Source organism: Atractosteus spatula, chromosome 6 (assembly GCF_055471065.1).
Source record: "Atractosteus spatula isolate fAtrSpa1 chromosome 6, fAtrSpa1.hap1, whole genome shotgun sequence".
Taxonomy (NCBI): Eukaryota; Metazoa; Chordata; class Actinopteri; order Semionotiformes; family Lepisosteidae; genus Atractosteus; species Atractosteus spatula.
Window position 1 is genome coordinate 8,902,492 of NC_142711.1, and position 22,927 is coordinate 8,925,418.

The 22,927-nt window shown below is 38.3% G+C and overlaps 1 protein-coding gene across 1 annotated transcript in view; it reads right to left on the reverse strand.

The window, feature by feature from the left end:
• Positions 1-22,927, reverse strand: part of prex2 (phosphatidylinositol-3,4,5-trisphosphate-dependent Rac exchange factor 2) — a 155,281-nt gene that overhangs the window by 111,689 nt on the left and 20,665 nt on the right. Inside the window, exons 2-6 of the mRNA XM_088918835.1 lie at positions 11,284-11,355; positions 8,794-8,916; positions 7,028-7,132; positions 5,260-5,361; positions 2,658-2,819 (exon numbers count right to left, since the gene is read on the reverse strand). Coding sequence (XP_088774961.1) covers positions 2,658-2,819; positions 5,260-5,361; positions 7,028-7,132; positions 8,794-8,916; positions 11,284-11,355 — 564 coding nt within the window. The remainder of the gene's footprint in view (positions 1-2,657; positions 2,820-5,259; positions 5,362-7,027; positions 7,133-8,793; positions 8,917-11,283; positions 11,356-22,927) is intronic.

Genomic DNA, 22,927 nt, shown 5'->3' on the forward strand with positions numbered 1-22,927 from the left:
CACACAGCTGTTAGTGGGCTCAGGATAGCAAAGTGACCTCAGGTACCGGAAACAATAAAAAAAGATTATCCAGCATAAATGTTTTCCCTCCATATTTGGAAGCCACAGCCTAGCTATCTTTCTAACTTTTCTTTCCAGCTGGTAGCCTGATACATAATGAAGAATGAACTAATATTTAGGAATAGTAGGGTAGGCATCAAACCACACAACACACAGATTCAACTAACTCACACTGGGCCAGTATAAACTGTCTCCACCCAGTTTAAAGTCCAGTGCTGAAACACAGGATTATACTCAGTATGGAAGAATCCCTACTATTATTAGGTTGCATCAGGAACTAACATTTTTATAGACTCCGAAAAAGCAGACAGAGGGAAAGGGCCATGAATGGGACACAAAAGATTAAAGCAAAGATAAATATTTCTGCTCCCAGGAGCCATTCCATATTTAATATAATACAAAACATTTAGACGCAAGGAAAAAAGACATCAGCAATACAACACAACTGCAGTACAAGCAGTCTGTACAATAATTATTTTGGACTAAACATGATCCTGAGCAATAATTATGTAATGCAAATGCCATGGTAAATATTCTGGAATTCTTTAAGGAAGCATACACTTACTATGAGGGAAAAACTGATTTATAAATCCTTTGTGTACCAGACTGACAAGTGATGACCATCTAAGAGCAAACTGTTACCTTCATTTCACTTCAGATTTCAAAGTTTTAAATGCAGTTGGCTAAATAAGAGACAGCAAACAATAGTAAACAGTCTAAAAGGTGTGTATGTTAATAAGGGCTTTAGCTGCTCAAATGTGGTTACATCAAAATCATTGAAAGGCCATGTCTGCCTTTTTAAAGATGTGCCAGAACACTTTCTTCATAAAAGTTTCACCAACTGTTTCTGATTTGTGGTAGATTTTTATAATGTTTGATGTGGAAAAAAAACTCCAGCTGGCGGAACATATAAATACATTATTTGATCTAAAACAATAAGTCCTTTGTCCCCTCAAACTTTTTTTAAAAAGTACAGAAATGAGAAAATCTATTTTTGCAAAATGCGAACACCCTTCAAAAATTGCAGATTCCCAAAGAAGATCAATGATGTAAATCAAAATGAAACTAAGAAAAAGATTTTTTAATTGAGCTATAAAACTCATGACAAATTATTCTGATTGATTTTGATTAAGACGGTCTCAGTGTTTTTCATCATTCATCTACATTCCTGTCTCTAAAGGAAGTATTGATTCACATTAATCAGATGTTCGCTACAGGAAGCAGTCTCTGGCTCCAGGTTCTAACATGTCAATTTTTCTATGGAAAAAAACAAGTTAAACTGAAAAGTATCGTGTGTGTCTACTGTATCTTGGTTTGTTTAATAACTACTACCTACAGTACATTAACTTTGAAAATGTTAGTTTGCCAAACAAAGCACTACATAATAACTTTATTCTTATATTTTCAACTCACATGCAGTAATCTTTGTCCAGAACTCACACTTCACTAAACTGTATCCTTTGTGTTTCTTACATAACCATTCTGCCTGGCATTCACACACCGTACCAGAGCTCTAATCAGTGATTCATCCTTCTCCTAGGTTGATCACAGTCTTGTTCATTCAGCTAGTAACTAATGCGTTTCACTCTCTCAAACAAGACTTTTGTCTCAGTTTCATAATGATCTAAACAAAATCAGTTACATAACCACTTCAGTCTCTACTGAGCAGTCACTTTGATTGCCATTTTGAGCTGCTACCCTTAGATTAATCTTCCCCAAAATAAAGGAAGATATTTATTTTCCTTGATTTGGTGGAATAAATTATCTGTAGGCAAAAAGGATATGAGTACACTGCATTTGATCCTAATATTCCTTCTGTTGTTTTGTAATGTTCTCAATGTTGTAATTCAGACAGCAGATGAATGCATATACAGTAGATATTCTGCATACTGACTAAATTTGATTTCTGAAATGATAAGAGGTCTCTGGACAAGACACATTTTGCAAACCAATAATAAGGATTCACAGCTTGCTTAATAGCTTGCTGATTGTGTATTTTTCCAGTGGTCTCTCTTCTCATTAAAAAGAACTCTGGGCATCTACTATAGCTCATTTAATCGAGCCAAGATTAATTCTAATTTCTTAAGAAAGCAATAATGTTAATATATTTGGAGTTCAAAGGTCACACAATTGGTCTAAGTGCTACTGAAGTTAATAAGTGTTACATTCGCAAATCTTAATAAACTGATGCATGTAATGCATTAATGGAGAAAAAATTAGACAGAGAAAAAAATCCTTCCAATTATGCATAAAACAAAATTTAATTAGTTTTCATACATTGTTGAATCAGGGGTATACTTATAGATTAAGTTACACATTATTTTAAGTATTTTAAGTTTGCATTTTTTGTGCTTTGCAGATAAACCTGGCAACAATAAAATCCCCAAAAAGAATCTTGCACATCACCACTGCTTTTGTGCCTTTAAATAAGTAAACTTGAATTCATACTTTGTATGTCAGAGGGAAGATACCTGAAGGGTTGCAGATTTCAATAGCATTTATTTAATGAATAATTCCTTGCAGTTACAGTATACTGTAACTATAACACTACATTGCCAAGTCGCAAGGGAAAGAAAATGTTGTTTATTTCTACGAACCTCCCATCCCTCGATATGGGACTGCCACTCTTCCAGGACCTCCAGCTTCTCCATCTGCCTCTTGGCTTCATTGATGTTGGAACAGACAGCCTTCATGACCTGGAGAGACTCCTGAACCAGGGGGTAGTCACTGTGTTTCTTTGGAGTCCTCTTCAATAGCTCCTGTTTACATGAACAATCCACATTCCAGGAAGAGTGAATGAAGCTGTCTGAAAATGAGACACACCTCCCCTCATAACTGTTTAAACCAGTATGCGTTCAAGTTGACAGAATAATACTGCAAAGAGTTTGTGAATCAACCAACTGTATCAGGATCCGCAAAGGAAAATATAACTCATCTGTCTACTGGTCTATTTAGATCCATTTTTCTGCATCATAATAAGCATTTAGTGTCTTACAAAATTTTTCACCCCCCTGCAAAATTTTCCACATCAATTAGGACTTTATATTCAGTATTCTCACAATGTACTCCAAACTCATAAAGTTAAAAATGCTTAAAATATGTATTTTTTAAAAGAAAAACTGAAGACTACATAGATTTTCAACTCCTTTCCTGCAGTGACAATAAATCAGTTCAGGTGTAAGAATTAATTAGTGTAAAGATGTCTGCCTGCATTCATAGTTGTAAACGTCTCCGTCTCTGTAAGTGCCCTCAGATCCTTTAAATCAATAGTTAAATAAAGGAGTGACAAATGAGGAGAAGGCTGTATATCCCATTTAGAAGGTGAAGTTCATCATTAAGAAGTGAAATGTGCTTTGTGCCACCCAGACACTGCCTAGATCAAGCCAATTAAACTGAGCCAGCAGGCTAGCAGGAAACTAATTAGGAATGCCACCATGAAGTCAACAGTGACTTGCAAATCAAAAGAACTGTGAAGTGCCATGACACCTGTATGAGCAAGTGTCGAGAAAAGCCATTACTGAAAAATAATCATCTTAAATCTAACATGGGAAATGTGTCAGAAGAATAACTGGTCAGAATGGAGTAAAATTGCAATTATTGGTATAAATGTAAAGAATTAAGTCTGGTGCAAGCCCAACACAGTACATCACCCAGTCAGCACCAACCCAACTGTCAAGCATCACAGCTATAGTGCCATGTTATGGGGATACTCCTCATCAACTGAACGATGAGAAGCATCTGAAACTGAGTGACGGGTGAGTTTAAATGTTAGCAAAATAATGATTCAAAGCACCAGACCAAACTCACGCTGCAGTGGTTTGATAAGAAGACGAATGTCCTTGAGCGGCCCAGTCAGGGTCAAGACCTGAATCCAGGAGAAAATTGACAGTGCGGCTTGATGATTCAGTCCATCAACAACACACTTGTCAGAACTATAGGACTTTTGCCAGGACAGAAGGGCAAAATAACATCCTCCTCCTCTACAAAGCTGGAAGAGACTCTTCAAAAAAGCCAGAGAGCAATAGCTTCTTCCCAAGGTGTTTCCATCAAGTCCTGATTTAAGAACATGTCACAAATGTTACTTTTTACAGTACATCGTCTTTGCAGGGTTTGCTCATCTTCAGCCTCCTTCACATATAATAGTGTAAAAGCCGTTACATTTTTGAATACGTTCATGAATACAGTTGATTTGAAAAAACTGTTCAAATGTCAAAAATGTAACTGACAGGAGTGAATACTCTTTCAAGACTCTTTCAAGTGAATTTGTAAATATTTTGGCAACATATTTTCTATTTTTTACACAGAACGTTAAAATTAAAATATCTTATTCTTACGAAGTTCAATGAGTACAAATTAAACGGCTTTAATTTACAGATAGGTTTGAGTGGGTCAGCATGTGGTGCTACAAAGGAACAAGCAGCAGTTAATTCCCTTCTGAAAAAATAAGAAAGACGAAAGGCACAATGGTTCAGCTGCGAAGCCTTCTTCATGCACCTGGGTCCTTTTCTGCCTACTTTTTACTTTTCAGCATGGAATTAGTTGCTGCTTGTTCCTTAATTTTCTAAAGGCCCCCATCAGGATTGCTGTTTTTGTATATATGAAGTCTAGAAGCAGCAATTATTTCTTTTCAGATTATACCTCCTGCTCCACTTTGGAACTGGTAACAATGAGTCAATGCAACTTTACAGTTAGGAACCTTGCATCAGCTTGGAATACATAAAGATCATGCACACTTCCTCCTAAAAGGAGCCCCATCATACTGGCATCTTTCACATTGAAAGCCACACAGTGTCCATTGCAGGCCTCACTGACAGTAACACAAACCCATAAATGCCCATCTAGTTCCAGGGTTGGTGCTGCATGGTGTGCCAAGGTTCCTTACCCAACCAGCACCCAGGTGATTAACACCTAACATGTTCTTTGTTTCTATTTCTGCCTCTGCTTTTTAGAAAAAAAAACATTTTTCTGACCAGAATCAATTCTGGTATGAAAGGTCCCACATCAGAATCTCTCATTATAAATATGAAGATCCCTGAGGTTGATTTTAATCTATCCCAATATCAGGATTCTACAGTTTCGATTGGCAAAACAAAACATACTGCACACTGGAAGCACAGTGGTCAGAGAAGGTAAAACGGCAGAGTAATTCTGAGCACAGGAATAGCCAGCATCTTTCAGAAGAAGAGAAGCCACACTTACTCTCAAGAGAAGTGGATACTTGCATATCCTCTGTATCGGGGCTACCAGATAGCCTTCCAGGGGTACCTCAGTATTCTTCCTTCCTCCCAGCAGCATGCAGTTCTGACATTGACATAAACCGTGAAGGGAAACAAGCACCACAAGAGAGATGTGTCAAAGCATTACATTGAAATGCAAATGAAAAACAGAACACTTGTGTCACTGATCATAGCTTCCACAGGTTTATCAAAGACCTTTGCTCATTCGTCCTGCGATTGAATACGATTGCATAATGACTGGCTTCATGTCCTTCCTCATCCTTGTCAAGGTCAACAGAAGCACTACAAAATGTGTTTAAAAAATAAAATTCCAATTCTTGCTCTCTTTGACTCATTAGTACTACAGAAACTGCCATAGCTAGGCGCCACAAAAATGAGTATTATATAGGATTTTTTTCCTTATCTGACAAGATATTAAAAAATGTATTATGAATTATTTTACAAATAGTTTCTGGGTATAGGAGGTTTTATTGGTTAGTACTCTTTAACTCTTATTTTTCAGGTTCTTTGTTTCAATTTATGAATATATATATCAGTTTCGTTAGAATACAGTATGTTACTGAACTGTACCAATAATACTGATGCGGTGCGGTGGCTCTGGGGCTAAGGATCTGCGCCTGTGGCTGGAAGGTTGCTGGTTCAAATCCCGTGGCTGGCAGAGGAATCCTACTCTGTTGGGCCCCCTGAGCAAGGCCCTTCACCCAAACTGCTCCAGGGGCGCCATATAAAATGGCTGACCCTGTACTCTGACCCTAACCTTCTCTCCCTGTCTGTGTGTCTCATGGAGAGCAAGTTGGGGTATGCAAAAAAGACAAATTCCTAATACAAGAAATTGTATATAGCCAATAAAAGTGATCTTATCTTATCTCAATGGGGGAAAAATTACAAAATGCTCCAGCTGCCTCACATGCATTGCTGATCAGTGTGAATTACAGTATGTTGAGGGCAATCAATAGAACTGGGTGCCTGTTCATCTTCTGACCCATGCTCCATCACACTCAGAACCACGAAGCCCATATTCTACTGCCACTGTCAGATACTGGTCTCTCAGCACCGGCTAGCAGGGTAACTGATTGAAGAGGGCTACTGCAAATTAGCTCTCTTTGATCTATGTGCCTTGAGGGCACAAAAATGCAGGATGTTTTCTTTTGAAGGTTAACCGTGTTGCAAAGGCCTGATGAACATTCGAAACTTCATTCCGTGCTAAACATTTTTCAGAGTGTTTGGAAGAGTGGGGGCATTACGTTACAAAACAATAAAGAGAATTCTTCTAGAAAAGGGCTTTACACTTACCAGTCCTCTTGGGAAATAACATAGACCAAGGAGATAGCATTTCAAACCTACACGCAGGGAGTTCTCTACTTACCATATAGGGTTCACATCTTTGCTCGGTGCACTTCAACGGTGCCCAGTTAATATTATAATCCTATATTGTGTCTGTGACTGAAACTTAACCTCAGTAACATAATACTGGCATTCAGGAGGGCACAAGGTCATAAAATGTATCCATAGGTTTCCTCACAGTATCAAAACATTTTGGCAACATTTTTTCATCGAAACATGATCCTCGAAAATTCAAACAACAAACTTGTAACTAGTACACACATTAGAGTACAGTATGTAAAGTATCACAGTGTAGGACTGCCTACAAAATACTGAGCCAGTAATTTCTGATTCTATGATGTTGTCAAGCTAAGCAAGTAACAAAAGTGCTGAAACATGTTTCTTACCAGTAAAAATGTCCGAACTGTCCTTATTTTATTCAGCTCCAGCAATAGCCTCTGTGCCTTTTCATGGTTACTGCAGTATTCGTCGTAGATTTGAAACCTATATCTCTGGGATAACAAGAAGAAGAAACTCCTGTCAATTAATAAAAACAATAATCTTTACACTACAGTATACATTAAAGTGCTTTTCTGGACACTCCACCCAAAGTGCTTAACAGGTAATGGGGATCCCCTCCACCACCACCGATGTGCAGCCCCACCAGGATGATGTGAGTGCAGCCATACTGTAGTGCGCCAGTACCCTCACCACACACCAGCTATCAGTGAGGAGGAGAACAGAGTGATGAAGCCAGTTCAGAGATGGGGATTATTAGGAGGCCATGATTGGTAAAGACCAGGGAGAAATTTGGCCAGCACACCTGGGTAACACCCCTAACTCCCTGGGAATTTTGTGACCATGGAGAGTCTGGACATTGGTTTTAAGACTCATCCAAAGGACACCACACAGATCATGGGATGAGTGCCCCTACTGGTCCCACTAACACCTCTTCTAGCAGCAACCTTAGCTTTCCCAGGAGGTCTCCCATCCAGGTACTGGCGAGGCTCACACCTGCTGAGCTTTAGTGGGCTGCAGGCTGTGAGCTGAAGGATGATATATCTGACTCTCGCATGGAAGCAAAACAGCTACACTACCTTTTAAGTCCTAGCAAAATAATGGTTACACATTTTTTGTGTGTTTCTTACTGTGACTGGTAAAGAAAACAATCAGAGATTAACGTCTATCAAACTACAGTAAATTTATTATTTTTCCACCAAAATGGCTAATGTATTGCACGACATTTTTAAAAGACAAAAAATACCACAGTCTTTAGTGTTTAAGAAATCACATCTAGAATTGTGAGGCAAGTATTAACCACACTGTTCGACTGCCTGAGAGAGATGGGATAAAAAAAAAGTCAAACTGTGCGTGTTGTCCCTAGAATGGATGTACCAGACATGTAGAGGTGTGTAGAGGTAGTACATAAGCCTTCCATACGCAGGATATGCTGGACCTTAATTGAACATTAATTGAACATTTTCAAAAGAAATAGAATTCATGCTGTATTTCTTGTGTGTACATAACAGCTCCTAGAATACAGTATCTCTTCTCATATTAAGACCACCTCGTCTCACATTTTTCATGTCACATGGTTTTATCAGTGAACTCTGTGGTGATGCAAACTAGATAAACAGGACTACTAAACAAAGTCAAGCCAAGCCAAACTAAACTACTGCATACTTAAGCTCTGACAGGACATTTTAGAAAAATATAAACCAAGGACAGGATGTCAAATTAAACATCTTTGTCTGCCAAGGGAACCAAGAGATGATCCTACCGCTATAGTTCAGATCCTATAATAATCAGACATTATGACATTTTGAGCCAAGCATGTCACATCAAGATAAAAGTTGCCAAAGTAATTCAGAAAGAACAGTGGCATGGTGTCAGTACTACTTCCTCATTCAATCCTGGGGGTCTCTCTTTTTGCCTGGAGGGACTCACTGTTCAGAAACAGCATGATGTGCTGATGGGCTGAAGAGTCTCTGCTCATTCCTGGCCCTCTGATTTTTTGGTAAAGGAAAATCTTTCCACTTTTTCCCCACTTACAAAACTGGGAACTAGCCAGCTCTTAATACAAATAGGTCCTTTCTAAACATCTGGACAAGCGAGTAATTTGATATTGTATAGTTCCTATAAGGCTGTGTGTCGGAAGGAAAGGAACACATACAAACTGTAGAAAGCAATGTCCCAGTTCATGGTGAGCGCCGGGCTCTGGGTGTAGCAACTCCTCCACCATGGAGAGGAATTCTCTGTGGATGAGCAGGATCTCTTCGATGTTGGAAAACAGCATCTGAAAAACGTAAGACAGGAGCAACACAGGCCTGTGTTCATTTTCCTTAAACTCTCCCGAATGTTAGCTTGTATTAAAAGTATTTTCCTTTACGAGGACAAAAATCAAATAGTGCAAACTTTTTAATCATAGTCATGAATATTGCCGACCCATTATCCAAAGAAGCTGCTTATAAACAGCACTTCAGACAAATTAGGAAACCTTCCCTTTTGATTTCAGAGAGGAGTAAAACCATTTTTTCTCAGGCTGGTGACTTTTATCCAGAGACAGTAAACACAGGCAATACAGATCCTGCCAAAAAATATTTTTTAAAAAGGTTCAGTAACTGTGGACCCTCACAAGACTACTTACTCAGTTTTAAGTTCAATATTGATCATGAGAACCTCCACGCTGAGTGGTGCTTCTCTTATGTGAAGTGTGAATTGTTTTTCCTGAGCATTTAAATCTAGTTTCTCAAGGCAGAGCAACAAGCTGTGTCCATTCTTTACCCACCTTGAAATAAACAGCGTCTACCACATAAAATTACCATGTGAAATACAGTAGCATTCCAAATGCAGTTATAAAAAATGCAGATGTATCTAAGACCCTGTCATCAAATTATTTATGCTGATAACTTCATTAAACTCAAGGCTGTCAAAACAGAAAGTGGGTCCTCAGTTTAACATAGCCAGGCCCACAAGTGAAACTGACTTCCCATTACTGTAGAGGTAAATTTCTGAAAGCTTTGAAGGAATAATGTGAGCTATACCAACCAAATAGAAGCAAAATGGGAAAGACTTCAGATTTCCATACTGAATGCTTTTAGGAGGGATACCATGTAAATATAAATAGATTATCATATCAGGGCCAAAGAAAGAACTACTGTTTATTTTTAATTGCCCTTAAGAACAAATATACAGAGCCACAGTACAAGTTTCATCTTCCCCATATACAGTACAGGTACATCTTATAACCACTCATCAATCTATCTTTATTTCAAGTCAGGGTTGATTAACTATTTTTTTCCTGCTTCACCACTTTAACTACTGAATATCTTATTAATATATACAGTCAAGTGGCAATTTTAAAAGACAAGAGAAACAACAGTGAACTTAATATACTTAATATACAGTAGAAGTACTCCTGGTTAATCATTCATAACCACTTTGATGATAAAAATAATTAAATTAAATAAAAATCTAGCACAGGGCAGATATAACACTTTAGGTCTCATGTTTGGCAATGGAGAACCCTGCAACAAAGTGAATTTCAAAACACGTTGGAAGTGTTTTGGGGTTAGTAAACTTGTTTTATTAGTTATTTAATTAAATTCAGTGTCTTTTAGACCAGTCTTAGTCTTGGCCTTTGTGTCGGTATGTTTTCATTCCAGTGCTGCTCCTTATGTCGTAAATTAGCTTATTTTTAGTTTAATTAGACCAATCATTAGAAGATTAGGCAATCTTCTGCCAGTTCTTCAGCAGCTGGTGTGTTAAGGTGCCCTAAAAATCTGTAAATACCCATGAACTCCAGGATTTAGACCCCTGAACCCCTGATTTAGACACAAATAATAAGGAGAGCAATGAGGATCATGACGACCCCTGAGTATTACACTCCACGGGTAAGGCATCCCCACTATCATGTCTATGTTCACTGAGGGTCTTATTCCCAGACAAATTCTTATCATTGGCAAAAAAACTTCCTCTGTGGAATGTGACTGTTTCCGTCATTGAGAATGTGGAAATGACTGTTTGCTAGTGTTTATCATTAATGCTAAACATCACTGCCCCTTGATAATGTACATACATAGTCAGTCAGACAGGTGCACAAATACTGCAGTGAATCGGTGCATGAAGATTCACATGTTGCAGAGCTGTTACCTAAAATGGGTTCAGCAGATGAATGTTTACTGACATCTGCCAGAGTAAGCAAACACACACCCTCATTCATATATACTCCCACTCTGTGCCTTTCAATTCTTCATTGTCATGGTCCTCCAGTAGGAATTGCTTATAAATAAGTTGTGCTTACAGCTGCTTCCTGTATTTAAAAACTCTTTAATTCAAAAGTCAGCTATTTAAAGTTTAAAGAGCTCCTTAAATCATATGCAAGCTTCATTCCATTTTTATTTTCTTGTTTTCATTAACTTAGTTGTTATTAATAACTTTTGTTATTTTTAAACACCATATGCCCATGTTAATTGGACTACATTTTTATTTAAAACAGATCTTATTGGCAGTGCATTTAGCGAGACACACATTTAATTTTTCCAAACTAAATGACTTACATTATGGGTAGATCAACTGAAAACAGACAAAGTATATTCCAAATCCAACAATTATTTATTTAAAATAAGTGCTTCTTGTTCTCAGTCTCAGACGCATTACTAACCTTAACAGTCTCCTCTGTCACATTCTTATCAATTTTAGAGGCTGCATACTGGTTAAGACGATGTAGAAATGCCTGTTTGGGGAAAAAACAGATTGCAAATGTGAATTTTACAAGTTATAATATTGGACAATAATATGATGGTAATAAGCATTTCATATTGTGGAAAAATGAATGCCATGGAGCCTTGATATGATTAGTGATTTTCCTCTTTTTATTTTATTTTTTCATTTATTAGGTGAATCAGCTGTACAGACTATGAAATTTCTGCAAATTTTCTTGATGGGGGGATGTTATCACTGTGGGTAGTAGGGTACAGCTCATTGTGCCATACAATAACCTGAAGTTATGCCTAGGTCTTGCTTGACTTCTTAAAGATAAAGTCCTTAGAAAAGTAGTTGCAAATACCAGCACCAGTTCAAGTAAGACATTAATCCTGGAAATGTAATTATTTGGTTGTACTGTCGAAAAAGCCAGGTGTTTCGGTTGCTGGCATCAAAGAAGATGTTCACAAACTCCACGAGGGAAGAGAACTCAACAGCTAGTTAATCTGGTCATCAGTGGAAATATTCATCATACAAAAGTGTATCCATGTCTCACAGAGTCTTCAATATAGAGCCCGACACTTTAAAAGGAATTTTACTTGGGAATAAACCTCGGTAATTCTGCAGATCACAGCATCCAGAGGGATACATTTGTATTGATCTCTTCAGAAGACACAGAAGACTTAGTTAAGGACTTACACAACGTTATCTCACAGCCCACATTTCTACTGAGAAACATGCCGCAGTGAATAAGCTCACCACTCAAATTAAATTGAGCAAAGTGAGCTCAAAATCTTATTACCTTCCCGCACTCTCTGAGAGGGCTTTTTAGATTTCAATTTACTATGTGTCTCTGCGATTTTTAATATTTTAAATAAAGATCAATTCAAGAACCATGTTACGTCCTACTGTCTCTGAACAAACAGAGGCGGCTTTTGCGTATATTTTCATGTACATTGCTTTCTGAAAGTCTTTCATGTGTGTTGCTTTCCAGGTCAAAGAGGGTCAACATTTGCCTCAATATAGATCTGTCTAGTTAGAACTGAGATTGGTATGAAATACCCTGAGACTAAACAAAAGCTCCAAAAATAGTAAAAAAAGCAAGCAGTAAATAACCCGGAGCTCCCGTCAGTAAGAGTGCTGTGGGCAGAAACTGAGTTTAGGCTCTTTTGTAATCCTGTAATTCAATGCAATTAACCTTAAATTATGCTCTTGTCTCCAGCATATTACAGTATCAGTCAAGCAGCATTTCAAAAGTACAGCCCATTAAAAAGTGACTGCACCAGTCTGGACTGCACCAGTAAAAGACTGGGGATTTTTCAAGCAGAATTGCACAACTGCCAGTGTGCCTCCTAGGGTGTGGCTTGGATTTGTAAGGCAGGGCTCTCTCGGCTTTATTTTCCAGTGACACCTGCAAGCTTGCAGTGAGTGAGGTATGAGTGAGAGACACGACACTCCTCAAATGGGCTCTAACCCTCCTATAAGGTACCGCGGAGTGTGCAGCACATCCGATGATAAACATCTCAACAGGTGTGTGATAGGAGAGGGTTGTATACTCTTCCTCATTCTCTCTATGCGGTGCTGGAGTCATTGCCTTGAGCCCACAAATAGAGAAAAGGTTTACGGAAATGAAATGAATTCAATTTTTGGTGTTCATCCAATTCAGAGATGCAAGGGAATTAGAGCCTATCCTGAGAGGCAAGGAGCACATGGCAGGATACACCCAGAACAGGACACCAGTCCCTCTCGAGGCTCACACAGACACAAACATGGACACATTCACACCAGGGACATTTATCCTACCACTATGTCTTTGGACTGTGGGAGGAAACAGAAGCAGCCAGGGGAAACCCACACAAAAAATACATGCCTGATTAGTAAAACAGGTTATACCTAAAATAGTGTTTAAGTAATTTGTGGCATTATTTTTTTAAAATGATAATTGTTCAGATATCTAAAACTAAGCTGTACTGCACACAACTCTGTCCTGTGTGTGCTGTTTGTATAGAAACTGAGAATTGCTGTTTTCAGTCTGATTTACCACCTTTAACACTAAGAAGTTACATTTATGTCCATAGTTACTAACTCAGGGGGTACATAATTTGAGAGGCTGAAAAATTACAAACCTGAGATTTTTTTTGAAATTGTATAATTTCTGAACAGTAGTATAATCATCAAAGCACTACTATGGATAACATTCCTAACGAATAGTAGTCAGTTTCCAGACAATTACACCACAGTTAGACCAGTGCTCCTTCCTACAGTACTTAACAAATTTGCAAACTTAAACAAAGCCCAAGGTTTCCATTCACAGAAATGAATTTCAAATGACATGTTTGTGCTCAGGCCTTGCACTGGGTTTACAGATTGCAGGTTTTCTAGGTTCACAGAATTATGTCTATCACACTTGACAACCTCAGTCAGCATCAGATTAGGGCACACAGCAGCCATTACAGTTGTTAACATAAGAGAACTCTAAGTTCTTAAGTGTTAACTGTGATCTGTATTAAGGAATCTCACAGCCAGTGTCAGGTCTTGGGGGTAAATAACCTCCATATTATATGAGGGGATCAACAGCTTAGATAGAGAGCAGTCCCAATAAAAAAATAGATGCAATAGCCACAAACCACAGAATACACAAGATATGAAGCGTCCCTTGTTTTTAGTGATTATTTTTCATCACAGGACATTCCTTTAAATTTGCCTTTGGTCAGATTTGTTCCCCAGTTAAAAACACTGAAACCACACTCACCGAAAAACAAAGCAACCTCCTTATCATTACACACAATCACTCTTCAATCCCTTATGCACATTTTATGGGTGATGCTGATCACTAATCCCAGGGCCCATTTAAATCGCATTTCACTCCTGCATTTTACTAATTTGCAAGTATACTGAGACGCATTAAAAGCACAATAAATTGTCGTGGTTCTAATTCTCTTCATTGCATAATTAAAGCCTCTCAGTATTTATATGGTTGTGCATTTTTATTAATGTGACTGCTTTAAATGGAGGTCATCAAGAACATTGCCCCAACAATATTCTTTTCATTAGATGTGTTGGCATAATCACAACTATAATGTTTAAACAATTATGGTTAATAATTATAAAAACATCCTATACTCAGAGAGCAATGATTATGTTTTGCCGAGTTGTGATCCAGTTAAGCAATTGCTTCTAACTGCCTTTTAAAGGGCAGTATATTCACTGTAAAGTAAACACTGAAAATGCAGGACACGGAATGATATATCCATATGTTCTGACTGAGGATCTATAATTATGTCCCTTAATCCTTTTCACATGGTGAGATGAAATGAAGTGTAGAATAGTACACCATTTAATCATGTAGATATAGCAATCAGGACCTTGCGTTGGCCACTACAAGAGAGTGGGAGAGAGAGGACTGGCATATATTTTCCTCCCTTTAAACAATTTGGCTTCAGCCTATTTGTGGCTGCATGTATAATCAAACATCAGGCTTCATAGAAGCCAGTGTGATATGGAACACATGTCAAGGACACTGTCCTCATGTTATCTTTATGACACTTGTCTTCTGAACAGATTGCCTTTCAGGATGCTTGCAGCCCACGTACCTCCTTCCAAGACCTGCTGATAGAAAAAAATCTTTGTTATCTCTGTCAGTCTCTGGGGGGGGGAGGAATAGGACCTATACAGTTCAAAGGCTGCTTTAAATGGAAGACACCAAGACAAAAGAATAACAGGAAAGGATTCTCAAAAAAGCACTGGAAGCCAGAAAAAGACAGTGGTCCTTTTCCCAGCCAATGGGTGATTTGTGGGCAAACTGTTCAGTCTGTACTAAACGAATTGCAAAGGCTATCGGTCCATAATTTGTCAACAGAAAGCCAAGCCCATAATTATTTAGAGGAACTGCAATATAATTAGTGTACTGTGAAAATAAATTCAGGCAATACACTGCTTAATACAGTATGTGCTTGACTAAATACCCTGGAGAAGAAAAACATTTGCATGGTGATATTTTTCTATGATTCTTTCATTGCACACATGTACAGTAAACTTTACCATCTAGATAGATCTACAAGTAATCTGCTTCTCAGTACTAATGGTATTCAAAAGAGTATTTCACACACTCCTCAGACATAGTACCTACACGTACAACACCTATAAAAGGCAAATTAATCAGAGAAGAAAGACACTTTGCTTATTAACCAGATATGAAATGAAAAATTGCAAGAATAAAGCAATTTTATGCCACTTGTTTAGAACAATCATATATAAATCATTATTTTATACCTAGGAAATTTTACTTCTTATTTACTGTTTGTTATGCCCCCAAGCTCTGGAACTCGCTCCCCAAGGATATCAGAGAGTCACCTTCTCTAAACCTCTTCAAATCCAGACTCAAAACTTTCTTCTTTAGAAAAGCCTTTACTTAACTGGTTCCATTCTTCACCCCACTGCACCTACTTAGTACCACCATCCACGGTCTCCTCTATATATTGTAATTGTGTGTTATCTTGTGTATTCTTTTCATTTATTGTTGTTGTCATTCTGTAAAGGGCTTTGAGAAGCCACCTTTAAAGGTGCTATATAAAATAACGTTTATAATTATTATTTATTATTATCCTGCACTAGTAATTTGTTTGATTTAAAAGAAGAACTGGACAAAAGCGGTTTAAAAAACAGGGTTTTGTGTCCTTTGTGTCCAAACACAGTTTTTGATTTCTCACGTAAAATACAAAGGGAACACTGCAGCATGACCTTGGCTGGACTGCACAGCTGATAATCTTAATTTTCTCCTCACATCAGATTGGTGTCTGATGTCTTGTGTCAGGTGAAACACAAAGCCTCCTGCCCATCCATCTGTGTGGCACAACACAGAGAAGCACTATACAGTAAGTGAGTGTCAGATAAAACTTTTTGGCAAAGCTCTAAGGATATAATTACCACTCCGCCCGGCGCACTGGGGCTTTTGGCGACACCTGTGACTACCAGGGTTCAAACTCAACCAAAACTACCATCTCTTCCAGTTTGAGGTGAAACCCCTTCTCGTTAGTGAGCCAGTATCAAAGTGAAAAGCTCAAGGTTGGCCTTTTAATTAACTATAACTTCTGATCAGGACTTCAGGCTTCAGTTACCCGACATCAGCCACATCTACTCCCAGTACAAAGTTTCTGTCTCTCTGCCGCAGTTGGTTCTATTTCTTTAATTCATGAATTGCTAGGATCAAAATGCAGAGGAAGAAAAGAAGCTTAAATTTATTGACTGTATAGTTCAATAGTTCAGCTGGTGTGGTGTAAATCTCTCCAAACTCATCCCTGTAAAAAACATTTTTGTCATTATTAAACTTCTGGTTTTTGGCAAAATATCCTTTGCAACACTTGGCTGAACTCCCACAGTAATATTTTGTGTTTTTATTAATATATAGTACGATGCTTGCTGAAATTTTAATTCAATATCCAACATTAGTTGAAAGAAAGTAGACATTTTCTAATTATTTACAGTAAGGTGATCAGTGGAAATGATTGTACAAATATATTCTACATACATTTGCATAGCTTATAAACACATAAATATCAAACCCAAGTTGGGCCACTATACAATGGAAAGCGGTAGCACTACTAATCAGAACTAGAGGAGCACAGTTCATCGAAGGCAGCATTAGAATTTTTTGCACCTACCTGATAGTACTGTATATCTGAGCCTCTCTGGGCATCGGGTTTAGACATGTTCCCAGAATCAAACAGTATGAGTGGGAAACAATCAAGACCACCAATCAAAGCTCTTGCAAGTGAATGAGATTCAATAATGCTTGGTTACAACTTTAGATCCGACCAAGTCATTTTTGGGATATATAGTAATTAAGGCGCGGTGTACCGCGCCATCCAGGCCCCAGAGAGTTTCTGAAAAAAACATTTTCAGATAGGAGCAAAAAAACATTTGTCCTAAACCTGACTTGGGCCCCAAAATCCAACCCTGAGCTTAAAAATTGGCTAATTAGAGTGTGAATGCTAACCCTAACCCTACCAGGGGTGTCAACTGAGCATTTCCGCGATCTATACATGAACTTCTCTAGACAACAGATTTTGACATGTTCCCCAAACCAAACAGTATGAGTGGGAAACAATCAAGACCACCGATCAAAGCTCTTGCAAGTGAATGAGATTCAATAATGCTTGGTTACAACTTTTGATCCGACCGAGTCAGTTTTGGGATACAATTACCACGCAGTGCATTGCGCCATCCAGGCCTCAGAGAGTTTCTGAAAAAACAGATTTCAGATAGGAGCAAGAAACCACTCATCCTAAACCTGACTTGGGCCCCAAAATCCAGCCCTGAGCTTAAAAACTGTCTAATTAGAGTGTGAATGCTAATCCTAACCCTACCTGAGGTGTTAACTGACCAATTGTGCAGCAGACATTTCACTGCAGAAATGTTCCAACGTGATCTGTATGTATGTGAACAAGTTGTGTTTGTTAGCAAAATCATCTCAAAGTCAAGAGCAATATTTCTTTTGGATTAAAAGAGATGTATTTACAATGTTATAGGGCTGTTTCACATCACTGGAAGTTTCGTTGTGAATCACTGAATATGGCGCTGCGGATACTGTGATAATTTGTCTATTTTATGATGTAAACTGGAGGTTTATACGTTACTGTGTATATTTTACTGTCATTGTGGTTTGTATGTACTCATCAATGTGGGTTCTTTCTAACCCCGAAAAATGACAATAGAGCTGCAGCCCTTTAAATAAATGTAAGAAGTAACTGAAAAGGCGGATCACATCCCAGATTAATGAAATAATCTCCTACAGTTCCTGATTCTCTGGGGCAGTTGAATGTGGCGTAGAGAGAGGGGCAATAGGACTTTCTTAGTCCTCTTTACTTTCTAGCATCTCATAATCAGTTTCAATAAAAAACTTACTTTTGTATAACATTTTTAGGAATGCATGATAGAAAAAGAAGCTGCTAAATTACCTGTCTGATAAAGGCCTGTGTCTTTAATGGAACCTGGAGATGGTTTATGTTCAGGATTTCAGCTCTCTGAGACTACCATTCTCTGGTAGCAATGATAAACTAGCATGTGCGTTTCTCATGTCCTAATCAATGGAGTCTGCAGACGGTTTTCTCAAACAATGATACTGTATACTGTTTGTAACTATAATATTGTAATATTTTCAGGTTCGGCGAGGACTGACACAGTTATTCAGACTCTCGTTTGAATGAAAAACGGCACTCGGACGAGCATCCAGCACAGCAAGCACAACCACAGCGCCAGCGCGCAAGCAGAAAGAGAGAAAGAGAGAGAGAAGGAGAGAGAGCACAACACAATGGGGTCTATTTTGGTACAGTTACAAAGGGATAGGGTGGCAATTGGGTACAAGTATAACAGGGGTGCGAAACCAGGGAACTATATACACAAATCCGAGCGATCTCACCACTCTGTACACCCGTTTTGCAGTGGGTCAGCTGCACTGGTCAGTGGCTTTCCTAGTCCCCACCCTGGCCACTACTACGCCCGTCCTGCTACCCGCCACGTACCCCACCCAGGTGCTCTTCGGCTGCAGCACCAGGCGAATACGCTACAATATGACTGTATTGGGCTGGACTGTGCTGTGTGGGCCTCAAAGGACTGGGATATTTCACCACTAGTAATGACCATCCCCCAGCTGACTCTAGAGGACTACTGTTTCCTTTTAAATGCAGAGACATAAGGAACGATCTAGCTTGAGTACACAAATTCTCAGAGAATGCTACAGTATGATATTCACTTTTATCGTCCATCTGGAAAGTAGTGGTATTATTATTATTACTGTACTGTAGATCTCAGTGGTACATCCCATTATTAAATGGAGGTTTCTCTGGCAATGCGACTATCTGTGCAGGTACATCCACAACAGAGGGCTTAACTAAAAAAAAAATATACAGTACTGCTAAAATGTGAATTTCTGAATTTGAATTATTAGTTCACAAAGGGATGTGATTATAGGCTAGAAACGTAGATAAACTGAACCTGTGACTGGAAAATACACATATTTGTTCATGCAAATATTAAATGTACTAAAGGTAAGGCAAAACAAGAAGCCTGGGTCTCCCACATTGCTCAACCAGTAAAGGAGCTTGACTGAGCCCAGAGAGAGCTCTACGTTTGCAGGTTCAAGTCACTAGCCTTCTGTGACTGAGATTCCCCAAGTGGCAGAGCACAATTAACTCCATGCCGCTGAGGGCTGGATGGAGTTAGGTGGCCAGGGCTCTCTTGACTCTCAACAACATAATAAATGTTCTCCTCCACATTAAGAGACTACCTCTTGCTGGTCACAGATCATCCTCATACTGTACGTGTTTGGGGGGAAGAAGATGTTTATCTGCTCCCCACATGTCATTCTGGTGGTCAGAAAATGTAAACTTTATTTGACGCTGCTGGGAAATGTCTGTCAGCTTCCCACCTCTGTCCATAGGAAAATGAGGAAAGGCAGGGGAGGAATCATTAATAAAAATCCGACCAGCCTCACACAGAACCAGTGCCATTCACTAACATGATAAGTTTTGTTCTCCACTGTTCCACGTTGGGATGGCTGCTTTTCTATAATTTTGAAGGCTCTCCTCAAACAGGGCAAGACATTGTGTTCTGTACACTTATGTAATTCAGGACTCTTTGACATCTTTTCCGTAGAGGCACACTGTCATAATGATCGGAAGCTTGCCTGCCTGCCTCATGCATTAAATCTTTATCTATTCACTGGTGGGAAACAATAACACACTGTACAGGAGTTCATATTACTTGGCAAACAGAAAATGCAGTTGTCTCCTGAGACTAAGGCGTCCAGACCGAGATAAACAACCTTCATCCCTAACAGGGCTGGGGTTCCTGCTCTTCAAAAACTGCAAGGTAGATAAATACACTCTTGATTTCTATGAACATATTAAATATCTTCATCCAGGTTTGGGAATTCTGCTAATCCTAAACAGATACAATTCAGATTTATCTGCCAAAAGGAAAGATGCTATTCATTATACGGTAGTTTACAAAAGCTACACAGACCACTTGCATACTCTGGAAGCTGAGAAGAACCCAAGTACAAAGATTAGCCTTGCATTTGTTTTAATCATCTGAGTCTGCATCTGGAACGTCTTCGGAATTCCATGTGGAAAAAATTGTGTCCAAACTTACACTTGAAGCAATCTATTTTTAGTCTGAAGAGGACTGTTTTTAACATAGCTGGATTTTAGTATGAATTATTTTCTATTTAGATTGATCAATTCTAAATAATTTACTAAATAATTTACCCAGTAACATACTGTAGTCTTACAAAACAGACATAACTCGAGCTCATTTATGTTAATCAAATAATTATTAAATAACAACTAAACTTTAAAAATGTGGATTCAAAATGTAACATGCTTTGAATACCCTGTCAGCAGCTGGATTGAAAATTAATTTCAATATTGATTAAACATTAAAAACGTTATATAAATATTTTTCACTGTGTGTTGTATCAAAAGCCTCTTGCCAGTTAATATCACTTTGAAACAAAGATTATCCTCTGTATAACATTATATCTAAGACTGGTAGATCATGTTGGAATTTTAGGAATTATTTTGAAAAATAATCAGCACAGATACAACATTTATTTCAAAATGAAATATAGATAACAGTTTAAATGAAAAATATGCGATTTACTTTTTTGTCCTGAATTCAAAAAAGCAGTGAGATGTGATCTTGATTCTTGGAATGGAACCTTTTCATACTTGGATCAATTCTGGAAAGAACTACTCTAAGCTCCAGATCCATGCTTTTTAAACTTGATCTTTGTTGTCAGCCCAGTTTTGGGAAGCACTGCTATACGGCTGTCGCATTTTGAGAAGTTTTTTTCTATCTTAAAGGAAGATGTCACATTCAGGTCACATTCACTGCTGTGCTCCCATGTGATTGACAGACAAACTACAACCACGGTCTTCTCATGCACAGGAAAACATACCTTAATAAAGTCAAAAGAGACAAAAAAGCACTTTAAAGGGATCCAGCTCTGGGCCGGGAGACCCTGGTTCAGGAGACCTATGCTGGCTTTTATTCCAGCTGAAATCCCAGCTATATAACTGAAACAGCACCATTTCAAAATATGTTAACAGAAAAACACAGTAATATTGTATATATAACTATAGACAAATAAGTTATACTTCTGTCAAGGAAGGACAGTTCTAACATACTACAGTATAAGTTTTTAAACAGGCAACAAGGACAGTAGACAAAATTAAACCATATGACATGATATTTTTGTCTACTAGAAAGCTTCTGAAAAAAAACCTTATAACAAACCTTATAAAAACTTGATGTATGTACATAGATCAAGAACTGCTTAACAAACAGGAAACAGCAAGTCATCTTAAGTGACACAACTTCTAATTGAGCAGATAGAAGCAGTGGTATGCCACAGGAGTCAATTTTCGGCTCTTTGCTCTTCCTGATCTATAACCTCGATGTAAATTCTGACATAGTTAGCAAACTAGTTATATTTGCAGATGATACAAAAATGTGGGGAGTGGCAAACACAGAAATCACAGCAAGGGAGTTGCAAAAAGACTTAAAAGCTTTCAGTGCAAAGTGATCCACTTCGGTGGCAGGCAGACACTTAGTACATACCACATGGGTGATGTGGAAATGCAGAAAGCTACATATAAAAGGGATCATGGTTTTTATGTAAATTCCTCCACTTCCTCTACAAAACCATTAAGGGTAAGCAACAGAATCATCGAGTTTTACAGAACAATAGGAAGATAATACTGTGCTCAGTATCAGTCAACACACAACACAAAGGATATTCTAGCCTAAGAAAGAGTTCAAAGAAAAAAAAAGAACAAGAATGATTTCTGGTCAGGTAAACATCTGCATTTAGACTTGATTAATGGAACCGATTAATGAAACACAAAACAGTACAGATAAGGTATTTAGTGGGGTACCACAGGGATCTATACTAGGATGAGTGCTGTTCCTGATTTACATTAATGATCAAGTTCCTGGTATACTTAGTAAAGTAGTCAGGGTGCAGATGGCTAGGATCCAAAACAGGGAACTAGATTTAGCTCAAATTCAAGACTAGGTAAAAAACCTAACAGACGACATTTAATGTAGACAATTGAGGCATATGTGTAGGCAGCAAAAAAGGACTGCAAATGTCCCCCAATTTACATCAGGGAAAGGGCCGAGAAAGTCACAACTTCTAGAGAAACGATATATACCGTACAGGGAATTTTCCTTATAAGAATAAAGCAAATATGCAGGTTTTGGGACTGTAAGAGCGGCAGCTTTGCCCGTGCGGCTTAAAAGCAGGAGGCTTTTCCCATAAGAATGAATGGAATAGAGTCAGGTTAGTTAAACCTTAAGTTAGACTAAGTGCGTGTTTCACTTTTAGCTGCCAAATACAGAGCACATAGGGTCCTGTTACAAGTCCAGTTTATTTTCCTAAATAATGCAACTTATATCCCAGAAAGGGGAATTAATATCCACAAAAAATATGTAATTAGCTTGAGATACATTCCCAACATTCAGTTCAGACACACGCATATACATTTATTGTACCTACTGTATAACCCATAAAAAAAACCATAAAGAGAAATAGCTAGCAT